Genomic DNA, 12,578 nt, shown 5'->3' with positions numbered 1-12,578 from the left:
GTTTTTCTGTGAGATTCTTCCTTCTCCCTCCTCAGCTCTTGGCTCATCACTGAATTCCTTTGGTTGTTATCATTATTACCTAAACACAGAAACATCCTCACTTCTTATTACGTCTCCTGGTTGTGCTGTTTGATTCCAGCTTGAATCAAAATAACAAAACTAGAATAAATCTGATTATCATTCTGTGCTGTGGAAATAAAGGAGAATTCCTTTCTGATGATCTTGGCTAATTTAGTAAATTCTTCTTCTATGGTATCATTAGAGTGACGAAGCCAAGCATAGTTCTCACCAATCATCCCCCCCCTCAACTAGAAACCTGCTGCACCATCATCATCAGTCTCTCACTCTTACACGCAATGAATTTCAGCCGTCAAACCAACATCTGATGATTTCTGTGTTAGCAGCCAGAGGCACAGGCCTGTAGAATCTACCATTTCACCATCGTTTGGTTATGTGAGGAGAGACATTAATTCACTAATACGTCAAAACAATTTTCCTTCATCGACTGAAGTCACATGTTCACACCAACAGCTGGACGTGTCACGAGCCACATTAAAACATTCTGTTCTCTGTGATAAGGACAAAATCCTCCAAGTCTGCCTCCAACTTTTTGTTTTGTTTGGCTTTTGTTCTTAAAAATCTGTCTCTTGGAAAACAGATTAAAACGGAAAGAAGTAAAACATGACTGTGACTCCGAGGTTGAAGGAATTACAGAGGAGAACAGAGATCCAAATAAAAATGAGAAAGGAAAGATAGACCTGTTTATTTACCAGCCATGTAAAAACATTTAACACCAAACAAACCCAGTAAATGCTGATGATGGAAACAGTGAGAATATCAGGTGACTCCGATCATACTTTCCTTGAATTATCAAACTATATGGCCTATGCCTCATCAACTTTTTCTCTAAAGGGCTTTGTTCGGAGAGACCTGTTTCCTGTCCAGTGTTGCTGTTCTTGGCAGCGTCCTGCAGATGGGACTGATTTCGAACAGACCACACACCATTTTAAAAGGGTTGAGGCCGTTTATTTTGACGAAGGAGCGAGCAAATACCTCTCCAATGGGTCACGATATGTGCGCAAATTAAGTTACCTACGCATTTAGTGTTCCTCTCCCCCCTGCCCCACCCAGGCTGAAAAGAATAAATACATAAATGACGACGGTTCTGATCAGTTCCATGGCACGACTTTGACGTGATGATTGGCTCTTACGAGGTCCGCAGCTGGTGCACGGAGGCGCGCGGGTGAAACCAAACAGTGAAGTCCTGAAAGACGGCACATGTGCTGAACACACGTGACTCTGTATGTACGTAGAAAAGCAGCAATCAGCATGGCGGAGGTATGTTTCCTGGGCCGCGCTGGGACGGTGCAGCTGTTTATTCAGCTGGAATGTGTAAGTGTGCATGTGTGTGTGTGTGTGATTGGGAGGGGGCACCAAGGGATGTTGGGGTGGTGGTGGTGGTGGTGGTGGGGGGGGGGTAAAGGCCGACTGAGGGAACAAAAGAGCTGAAGGCTGTCAGCTCAGACTGGACCAACCTCCTGAGACTCAGTCATAACGGAGTTCATGTTAACAATCCGGGTGCTAACTTGCAGCAGGTAAAGCCCCATTACACCTCGGGTCTAATGCCAACATACGGTTATAGAGGAGAAACTCAAATTACAACATCTGCAGAAAGTTTCTCCTTCACATCAACATTTGAATCAAAGAGTTTCATCCCCGTCCAAGTAACTTTTGGTTTGTTGTCAGCAGGATTACGCAAATTTCATGAAACTTGGTGGAAAGATGGAACAAGACAGAACATTTTTGTGTGGATCCAGGATTTTTTTCCACTTTGCAAGATTTTAGATTTTTTCCCAGAGAATTATTCATGGCTCTTGATGAAAAAGAAAATGGGCATATTTGAATCTAGGGTTGGTAATCCAAGATTTATAACTAAAGCAGGCTTCACTTTGAAAAGAAATGCAGCAGATACATCCCACCCCCTCCTAGCCACCGCCTCGGCATAGCTACGCCCCCAAAACACGAGAACGCCTCCTCAGCAGAAGACTCGTGCACAGGGAGAGCTCGGGCAGGCGGGTCAGTTAGTGACAGACAGGTACTCCGACCAACCAGTTCATACAGTATAAAATGAAACGATTGGTCGTGTTTATCACAATCCTACGAGAGCCACAAACACCAGATGTTTTCTTTTAGACAACATTACTATTGATGGCTGTCAGGACCTGAAGAGGATTTCAACAAATTATGTACAAAAAGTCTTTCAGTCTAAATGTAAGGTGTCTTTTGTGCCCTGATGGCATTAATGCACTGAACCGAGTGTCATTCTAGTTTCTATAGTTTGCTTCGATGGCGCTCATAAGGACCTTGTTGTTTCAACATCGCACAATTTTCTGTCAACCAAATATTCAAACCTTTTTCTTTCTTTCAACACCCAGAAACGCGAGATGTGCAAATACTATAAAACCAAATCAAATGAATTATGCCTGGCCTGAGATCAGAGTGCGCTGGCACTTACATGTCATGTCTGGCTCGATTCATGCAAACCACAACTCCCGGGAAGGAGCCATGGAAGAGGGATGAAGTGACTATAGGGGTTCAAAGGAGTCTCTCAACACAAAGCCACTCCGAGCTCTTCTGCGGTTATCGCCTCAACCAGCCCGAGCTTCCCCAGCTCCTCGCTGTCCCACGGCTCAATTTCTGCACAGCTCTCCAAACAGCTAATTGGTCAGTGTCCTGGTTTCAATGCTGCGACAGTTCACAGTCTCACTGCAAAAACAGTCCACTGACACGTTTTTTCCTTCTGTTCAACAATCAAGCATTCAATTTGTGGAGAAATCCCCGTTTAACAGACTGATAACAATGACACACTTGTGGTGTGATGGAGTGAAATGATGCAATCACATTAAAAACAGCAGGAGGGAGGAGCAGCAATGAGGGGAGAGCGGGTGGGAAAACATGAGACTGATTATTTGAGACTAAACCACAGATGGGAAAGAAAGAGGGGCATGAAGCTGGTGAGATTGCCCCATGTGAGCAGCAGGGCCGTGCACATGGCTAATATCCCAGCTGTGGCACCCTCCTGTGGTCCCACGCCATCATGTCTTCCTTTATACTTCTTAACTGACTGCGTGAAGAGGGAGGACTGTTTGCGCTCTATTACAAAAATGTTTCTTTGGACGGGGAGGAAGTTCGGCAGACTCTGAGAAAGAGGGAGCAACAGGGGAGAAAGTGCGGGGGCGGATCATCTCATGTTGCTTTCGTCACAGACTGAACTCTAATTCTCACTGCTGAGGAAACGACCAAGCCTAATTCCCAAAGTCTAGAGTGCACGTGCATCAGAAATCACCACATGGCTCCTCTCATGAGGGAGAGTCATCGCTACAATCATGAGGTCTCCGGCTTGTGGCCGTTGGTTCACCTCTAGTTTCGACTGAGGAGAAAAACAACTGCCCAGGAAATATGATTCAGGCTCTGTGCTTTTTGAAATACAGGGGAAATCCTTTCAGACGATATAACTCAACTATTTTTAAATAAGAAATAGAATAGAAATTACTATAAAGAAATGGGGGGGGTGACAACACACACACACAACAGCTGGATGTCCCATAAACTTTTACTTCAGCTATACCTTTTATTGTCTTTACATCAGTATCTAGGGACACAAATATGAAATCCCCCTAACACAACTGCAACCTCTTACTAGCTGTTAAAATCACAGTGGTAATCAAGGAGCAAATCACAGATAAGTTATTGTGAGATATAAAAATATCTTTAAAAAGGGCAAATTTGAAATAAAACAGCCTATTTCATGCTTTAATGGCAAACAAGTAAAAACATTTAGTCTCATTCCAACGGCTTTGTTCACAAGAGTGCGTCAGAAATGAGCAAACGCCGTCTCACATGAGGGAGAGCGTTGCTACGTGTGTTCTTTATTAGTCCAAGCGTGTGTGTGTGTGTGGTACATGGGTGTGTTGGACAGGCAGGAAGCGGTACAACTAGGAATTTCCATTTTCATCAACTTCAAGGTATTCGACACACAGACACACACACACATACCTCATCCATATTCTTTCAACAATACCGGTCAGGGTTTATTTTCCTGGCTTTAATTGGGCATGTATGGTGATCACGCTATCAAGAGGGACCCTACCTTGTATATATCCAAATGGAAAAGCTACAGTAAAAACATGAATGTACTCCTCCTCCAGCCTGCCAACCCAAACAGCCGCACACTAAATTCATAATTGTCCATATATCCTTTGCTAACCACCGACTCTTTGAACTGTGACAAAATTTAAGGCAGGGACCTAAAACAAAAACAAAAAAAATCATGACCAGCAAAACTTGATGCGCCAGCAGCAATATTTTGTCAGGCTTCACACCTTCATTGAACATCTAAACTTTACAGTTACATCCAAACCAAAGGAGGTGGAGACACAGCTTCAGTATATCTATAGCTCTTGTTAAAATTCCATGCAGAAGAATCTCAAGGCGCCTGGTTTGTATTACTAGTTTTTTTTTTAAACTGCTTCAGGGACAGTTAAATTGCCTCCTTCTTTGACATTTAACTCGAGCTTCCTAACCTCCAAAACCAAATACGGAAAATAGACAAAAGGGGAATGCTAAACCAAACCGCCGTCCATCATTTATTTCATTACAGCCCATTAACATGCTATAGAGGGACTTAAACATTCTCAGGAAACATAAACAAATCCACTTCGGACACTTAAAGGAAACCACATGATTAACAGAGATACCTCCACGCTTATAAAACTCCGTTTACGCTAATACACGACTGTGATGATTGAAATGTGACCGTTTTCATTATTTTCTGATTCATTTCAGTACGTTACTTCATTTATCATGACAGTACTCTCACACACACACACACACACTAGGGTTTAAATGATTCCAATGGGGTGTATCAGAATAATTTATTTGCCAAATCATAAGACATGTTCTCTCTCCAAAGCCCTTAATGTCTGTTTTTCCTAATAATGAAGCCAACTGTGGTCAGATTTTGCTTCAGAAATACAATGAACTGTCTCAAGATCAGAGTTACAGAATCTGGAATAAGAATTTTACCAAGATTAATTATTTTCAGATGGATACAAATGGCCCTTTGAAAAGTAGATTTCATGAAATTTGGATTCTTATCCATCACACGCCATGAGGGCGGCCAAAATTTATACTGCAGCACGACAACGACCCAAACACAGAGTCATAAGGAACCATCTTCAGTGACGAGGAGAACAAGAAGTGAGAGAAAACACTGAGACGGCCTCAGAGGAACAAGAGCAAAGTTTCCAACAACTGACCGACCTACCTTGAAGAATGTGTGCAGGTGTACCAAGGTGTACTGGTGCTCCTTGGTACACCTGCAGTAATAACATTCATGAAGATATTTTGCAAAACTGGACGGAGATATTTCTTTAAACAAAGGAGTAGACGGAGATTTTGGCTAAAAGAGTAGAAAATCGAAAGTAGTTGGAGTTGTGTAAAGAATTTGAAGCAGCACTTTTTTGAGTTATTGGGGAATTTTTCACACACATGTTTATTGTTTAATAAAGTTGATCTTTATCAGCCATGATCAGGACAGGAAAATCGAACTTCAGGAAACGCATAGCTGCAAGATTCATATAGAATTTCTTTATTAAAGACATAAAGAGGCTTTATTCGGGTTAACCATAATAAAAACCCTTGTAGTTACAACTTGCATTAAAGATCATTAATTCAAAATTACCGTAAAAACCAACAAGGTCACACACTGAACAAAGAATTCCCATTCGACACTATTTAAAATCACTTAGGCGGATCCTTGTTTCACTGCATGTAATGAACCTTTATCACATTAACTAATTTAATGAGTGACAAAGTCGATGAGGCAGTTCTGTCCCGGTCAAGCCTGTGTTTAACTGCCCTCTCCTATTAAACGGCAGAGATGATCTGGTTTACTATGGTGCATTATGTAAGAGAAGGGGGGGGGGGGGGGGGGGGGCTCAGTGTGTTGTGTCAGCTGTGTTATAGGATCAGAGCCCCGGAGTGACTTCACGTCACTTTCGTTCTATTGACTTTGTTTGTTTGGATTTGTCGGTACGAGTGACCGGAGGAGCACCCGACATCTGCAGTCTTACAGACAGAGAGAGAGAGAGGGAGAGGGAGCGAGAGAGAGGGAGAGGGAGAGAAGCGCTGCTCGGTGGGCTGGAGCAAAAGAAACGAGGAAGACAAAGCAAACGCGTCCCAAACGCAGACGACACACAAACTCACCTTCTGGAAGAAATCCTCCCCGCCGTTGACTCTCCCCTCTGTGGCAGCTGTAGAGAGAGAGAGACGGAGAAAGAGAAGAAATAAATATCCCTTCCGAGTACCCAGTGTAAAGTTGACACAGCCAAATCACACACTGATTATCTGGTCACCTCAGAGTGTCACAGTATCTTCACTCGCACTCACAGCGGCTCTCAGTTTCTCTGGATATTGTATTTGGCACCGGAACTCGCGCTGCTCATTTGCAGTAACGGCGTTCAATTCTCCAAGTCATTTTCTATAATCCTAGAGATTGGACTCAGCTTCCGTGTAACAAATTGATGGATACAGTGAAAATGTTTGGGCGTATTACAGAAGCAGTTAATGGAATATTTCGTACCGCACTAAAGTCCAATGGTGCCGGTTTCACACTTCTTCCAAAGAGGCGTTCGCACGTTTGAAATCCGTCTGTCAGCACACTGTGCGCTGCCGGCCTTGGGAACCACAGTATATGAAAACTTGTGAACAACCTGCAAACTAAATAAGCACTTAGAGAGAGCCCTGGTGTTTTAAAGTAGTTTTCCCAAACAGGTGAAAAAGCCAAGAAACGCTACCCGCAGCTGATACAGTGAGCTGGATGGAAACCCAGGGCCCCCGACCAAAGACAGTCGGGGCCTGTAGTCACTGAGACACATCTGCAAATCCTTCAAGTTGCGGGCGGCTCTGTTGATGCAAAATACATCTCTGCTCTCCAAGAAGAACTCTCATGTTCCTCTGTCATTTGGGAGAACAGGAGAGGTTTAATGACGCATAACAGCCAGCATTGTCCAGGATGGATCTGCTGCAAATCAGGGTCAGGACTAGTCGATCCGGGTTAAACAGTTCAGTCGTAAAAGTGTTATGAGAGCTTAAAGAAAAAGTCCCGCTGAGTGATTGATCCGTCAGTGGGTCGACTGAACATTCAGAGACTGTTTTGATTTTATTCAATTATCAACCGACTTTTTATACAATTAATTCAAGTAAATTCAGTATCTTTGTAGTTTGCTATTGTTTAGATTGCTGTTCCACCCAATCTGAAAATGTCCCTTTGGGCTTTAGGAAACTGTGAAGGGCAGAAAATGATTAGGTATGTTGTCATTTAAATTGTTGTGAACGCCCTGTTATGATCAACAATGTCAATATTCTTTGCCCTTAGAAAGAATATATAATGGCACCTCTGAAGGACGGTCACCATTTTAAACTTGGGTGTGAAAAACATTGTCATTATTGCCAACACGACATTTCAAAGGAGAAACACAGAAAATGAAAACCATCGCTGAGCAGTTTCATTTCCAACTGGAGGTTTCTGCTGAAGTTATCAAATTGAACACGTGTACTCATGCAGGCTGCCCAGTCAACAGGCGAACACATGGGGAGTGGCCTGACTTGGCTGAAACAGCGATTTGTGTACGTAAAACTGCTCAGCTCAGCACTCAGCTGATAAATAATGATTTGAAGGAAATTCAAAATAGACATACTTTAGAGACTGACGTCCAACGCAGAGAAACACGATAGTTTCACAGGATTCTAAAATCTGTTTTCTCAAAGCGGTAAAAGAAATATTCCAACCACCAACTATCACCCTTCAGTCATTCTTATCCCGCTTAATCTGCATGGACTCAATTTAAACAGGACAATGTCCAACTCAGTGTTTTTACCCACAAAGTAAACCTGTGACACATCCAATTACTGCAGGTCCATGTCTTAAACACACCACCTACTCTGGAAACACAGTTTCAGTGACAGAAATCGACATAGAGAGCAACATCAACAGATGGATACTGTCACAGATGATGAAATAAAGTTGCGAAAAGAAGTTCTGACACTTGTTGTGCAGCTTCCAGAGCCGCCAGGATTTGTTTAAAGTCACAGCAGTGTTACCAAGTGGCTGATGCTCTCAGTGACGCAGCCTGTGGATAATCTGATGACAGAACAGGCAGAGAATGATGAAGACAGTGGAAATGACGTGCGGCTCGCCAAACAACACTGACACATGTCTCAGAGAGGAGTTAGGACCATCGCCGAAACAAGTTTACTATAGTACAATTCCATTTTGTTATTCCAGACAATTCTTTTTGACGAATATGACAATTTATTGGCTGTAATGTGTAAATAAATATAAAAACCCACTTGATCGCCGCTGCCCACACTCAATAACTGGAGGTTTGAGATTTAGAGCTGAGGGATTTAGTCGGGGGACTTGCCATCATTTGTGAAATTTACAGGATAACTTATTTAAAAAAAGACTTAGATTAACTAACACTGAAAATAAATATTATCGGCCCAGGCACTGTTTAGTTTTGTGAGGAACAGCTGTGACAGGAGCTCTCAGTTCCTAGGTGGCCTGCAGTTATCCAAGATTATGAAAGACCGGGTTACTGGAAACGTTTCCTGTAAGAACTAAGACAAACAAAAAAAGACGAGCAGTAACATCCAACAGTCTGACTCTCTCTCTCTCTCCCCCCCCCACACATTAGTCTGCTGAGACAGTTTAGTAGAAGCAGGTCAGTGGCTGTTTTTCTCAGTGGTTTCTAGTCTTTCATTAAATAACCAATAATAGATCCCAAAGGTAAAGTAAAGTCTCAGTGGCAAATGAATGCAACCGGGTACTTGGCCAACTAATTAAATTTGCCACTTATAAGCAATTAGCATGAGGACATTCTCCTTGGTAATGATGCTAAACTCCTTTGATCATTGTGTATTGCTTAAATGTTCAACTAGAACTGTCATGGATGTGTAACAGATGTTTTCTCTTTGAATAATACATTGCATGCATAAAAGAAGAAGACCATCTGAATAGTCTGAGTTGTGTAGATGGTGTCAGTGACACAAGGTGTGTAGCTACAGCAGAGATGTGCGACAGTCAGATCAAGTAATTACACACCAAACACCACCAACTGCTCGTTTTAACTCTACTTCAATGACACTTTTTATTCCGTTTCAGCCTCAACCCAACTGTGCCGAATGGAATATGATTTTCATAGTATTAATTCATGACAACGAGTTTCCGTACATGCAGCTTAGACATTTTCCAATACCAGGATCCAAAACACCTCCAATACTGCCAAAGATTTTGGGTTGGACATCGGCTAGTATGCAAATCTACGCACCGGTCTGATAAACAGTGAATACGTTTCAGCCAGATAAAACAGACATTTTCTTTTCCCAGAAATCAGTTCTTCGTCACACCAAAGCTGCAGTTGCACTTTATTGCCACTCGCAGGTACTGCTATTAGAGCTGTGAAGAAGAGTAAGTGGTGTGCAGGAGAGCAACATTAACCAGATCTGAATAAAATGTCAGCAATTTGGCAAAGATTTCCCTGTGGAATGTTCCACAAGTTAAATGGCCATGTGTACTGTGAGCAAGACCTGAGTTTCGGGGGGGGTGGTGCCAATAATAACACCAGTAACAGCACATTCAACAATGATAGCAATCATTACACATAGGTTCTGGATCAGTTCTCCATAATGACCTGATATGCAAAGTCCAGGTTTCAGAATCTGTATCAGGAGCATCTGTAATCCAGTCTCACCTTCTCCAAAACACAAAGTCAAAGATGTATTAGCAGCGGTCCTGTGTCAGCAGTTCAGAATCTTACTGTCTTACATGTTCAGAGTCAAACACGAAGGTCAAACGAGGCCTTGACATGATTTAGAGACACAACTAACCTATACAGTGTGTTTGGTTATTAACCTCACAGCAACCGAAGACTGAGACAAACAATGCAGCCTAATCTGTGGCATGTGAGCGCAGGGTGCTGAAAGGAATCTGAACATGAGTGAAAATATGAGCCATGTGCGGAGAGCAAAACATCCTATTGGAACATGTGTGCTGTGTAAACCGATCATGGGAGAACCCAGAATGGAGATAGGAGAGGTGCAGCCAGGAGGCGACCAATGAGCTCGGAGATATAAAACATCTAAATCTGCAATAAGGAAAACAAACAAATTCCTAAAAACACACAAGTTACTGTTTTAACTTGAATCTGCTCTTAAAGGAAATGGCTGCTTAAGGCATTTGCAGCTACCAGAGCTTCTTAGAGAGCAGATAAAAGTCGTAAGCCAAAGCACTACTCTCGGTTCATGACCTCTGAATAGATGGTTTTAGTGTTGTGCTCATTCATTTGAGTGATGTTAACAATGAAGATGTTGTCATCCAGTGCGAGGGCCAGAAAATCAGAGCTACATCAGTTGTGTAGATTGTCAAACGTTAAAGAGGAACTTAACACATGAAAGTCTGTTTAAAAGATCTTGGGGACAACTACTGCGTAAAAAGAAAAAAAGTTGTGTAAATCTCCTCTAGAGGAAGTTTTCCAAAGTCTGATGAGTTGCTACAAGTGCTGCCACTTAAATTTGTGTCAGTTGGATCCGCTGCTCGGGGCTGCATTAATCCTGACTAGCGTAACACAACTGACTCCCACCCAAACTGTCAGTGGTGGAGTTATTTGTGGGTAATGATGGTAATGCTGCAATGATTAAGTGGAGTGCTAAAAGTTCAAGAAGCCACTCTAATCCGTTTAAACACCGACTTCAACACTGCGCTAGGTCATTAAAACTGCACGTTGAATACACGTCTTGATCACTGCTGTTAAAGTTACTGTGAGATTTAACGGTGCACTCAGATTTCAGCTGCTGACTAGTTGGACTCACCCATTGGGCCTCTATTTTCAGGAATCATTCTTCTCCCCTTCCACCTCCAGCCTGTTTCCATTTTCAACATCACCTCTGCTACAGGAAGTTCTCAGTGCACATGTGAAACCCGCCGTCACGCAACATTCCGCTTTTGAGGCATTTCCGAAGCCATTTTAAAAAAAGGGATTGTCGCTACTTTGCAGCAGTAGTCCCTGGATCCATGCCACCTAAGACGACTGTGATTAAAAAAAGAAACACAAGTCAGATTGTGTGTTTTTTTCCCCTTCCTAAAGCAGAAGGATACTGGGTGCAGCCAAGCCGTTCTCCAGCGCTGACACAGCACTATGGAGATGGCTGCTGACTGGCAAACTTTTCAATGCCGGAAAACACCAAACTCAAATACGGCGGTCAACAAATTGACGTTCTCTTCTACAAGACGTCTCTGTTTACTTGTAGATCGTGCTTGCCAACGACATAAGATCAGAAGGAGGAGAAGCAGAGCGGGGAGATCTTTTACATTTGTCTTTGCCCCCTTCCTAAAAGTATTGACAGGCATTTTACCACAAGAACGCATAGCTCATGCCTCATTACTTAAATAGCCCAGAAACCCCACTTCTTTGTCTGCCAACCAACAAGCCCGGGTGTAAATTATAGGCCTTCCATAAGTCAAATCGATGGAATGATTGGACGAGGAGTTGAACAGAATACTCTTCGGTTAAAGTTCGTTTTTCAGAGTTTAGTAGCTTTGAGTTGCATCAAAGCCGATTCGCTTCATTTGTTTCACGAGTTCTCGAATGGCCCGATGGTGTTGTTCTCTTCAAGCAGGTTACACGAGGACATTGCAGCGCTCCTCCCTCCCAGCGCAGCAGATTGTAAAGGCATCACAGCTGAACCACGACACAAGACCCCTGAGCTTTGATCACGTGTCGCAATCAATTCTGTCCTCTTTTTTATTTTTTTTTAACATGGAACGTTTATATATTAATCGCATAAACACAGTTAATGAGATCCTTTAGTTTTCAGTATTTGATGTTTCTAATCACTGTCACACTTAAAAAAGAAGAGTGAGAGACGTTACAGTGGAAAAGCTTAGAGGACTGGATGTTGGCAGATGTGACCGGGTCTGGTATCCATTATTTTGCAGAGGGACTTGACTTTCTGGGAGATTCCGCTGTTTTGACACTGGAGGAATGTAAATAGCGCAGATTTCTGCAGCCCTGGCTTCAATCCACACACAACAATCAAACAAACAATAGAAGTTTAAATTGAATAAATCCAATAAGGACATTTTTGATACGGATGTTTTCACTATCAGCGTGTTTGAGTTTCTGCCCTTCACCTGGTACAATGGAACGCTTGAGAGTGAGGCGCAGTTTAACAAAAGCCAAATTAGAATTGGCTGATCCACAATGACTTTTATAATAACACAAGGGAAAATACCTCATGGCTCACATGTAAACCAATATCCACTTATTTCTGGAAAAAGTCATTCAAAAAACCGATCAAATAATGAAAGTTTGTGCACCTGGCTGCAAAGAGATTCGTGCTGTCCCAGAATTATTGAGCGAAATCTTTCGGGTCGAAGGTTCTCGACGAAGACGGGAGGATTTAGATTACAAAAAGCAAAAGAGCCCGGAGGCACCAGCTAAATCTCCAAACTGCAG

At 42.6% G+C, this 12,578-nt stretch overlaps 1 protein-coding gene across 2 annotated transcripts in view; it reads right to left on the bottom strand.

Moving 5' to 3' along the window:
- The window catches only part of LOC133966144 (protein bicaudal C homolog 1-like), a 58,019-nt gene that overhangs the window by 34,275 nt on the left and 11,166 nt on the right, over positions 1-12,578 (bottom strand). For both annotated transcript variants that reach the window (XM_062400915.1, XM_062400916.1), the window contains exon 2: positions 6,268-6,314. In XM_062400915.1, the coding sequence (XP_062256899.1) occupies positions 6,268-6,314 (47 nt within the window). The remainder of the gene's footprint in view (positions 1-6,267; positions 6,315-12,578) is intronic.

Source organism: Platichthys flesus, chromosome 12 (genome assembly GCF_949316205.1).
Source record: "Platichthys flesus chromosome 12, fPlaFle2.1, whole genome shotgun sequence".
NCBI lineage: Eukaryota > Metazoa > Chordata > Actinopteri > Pleuronectiformes > Pleuronectidae > Platichthys > Platichthys flesus.
This window is presented reverse-complemented; position numbering and strand designations above follow the sequence as displayed.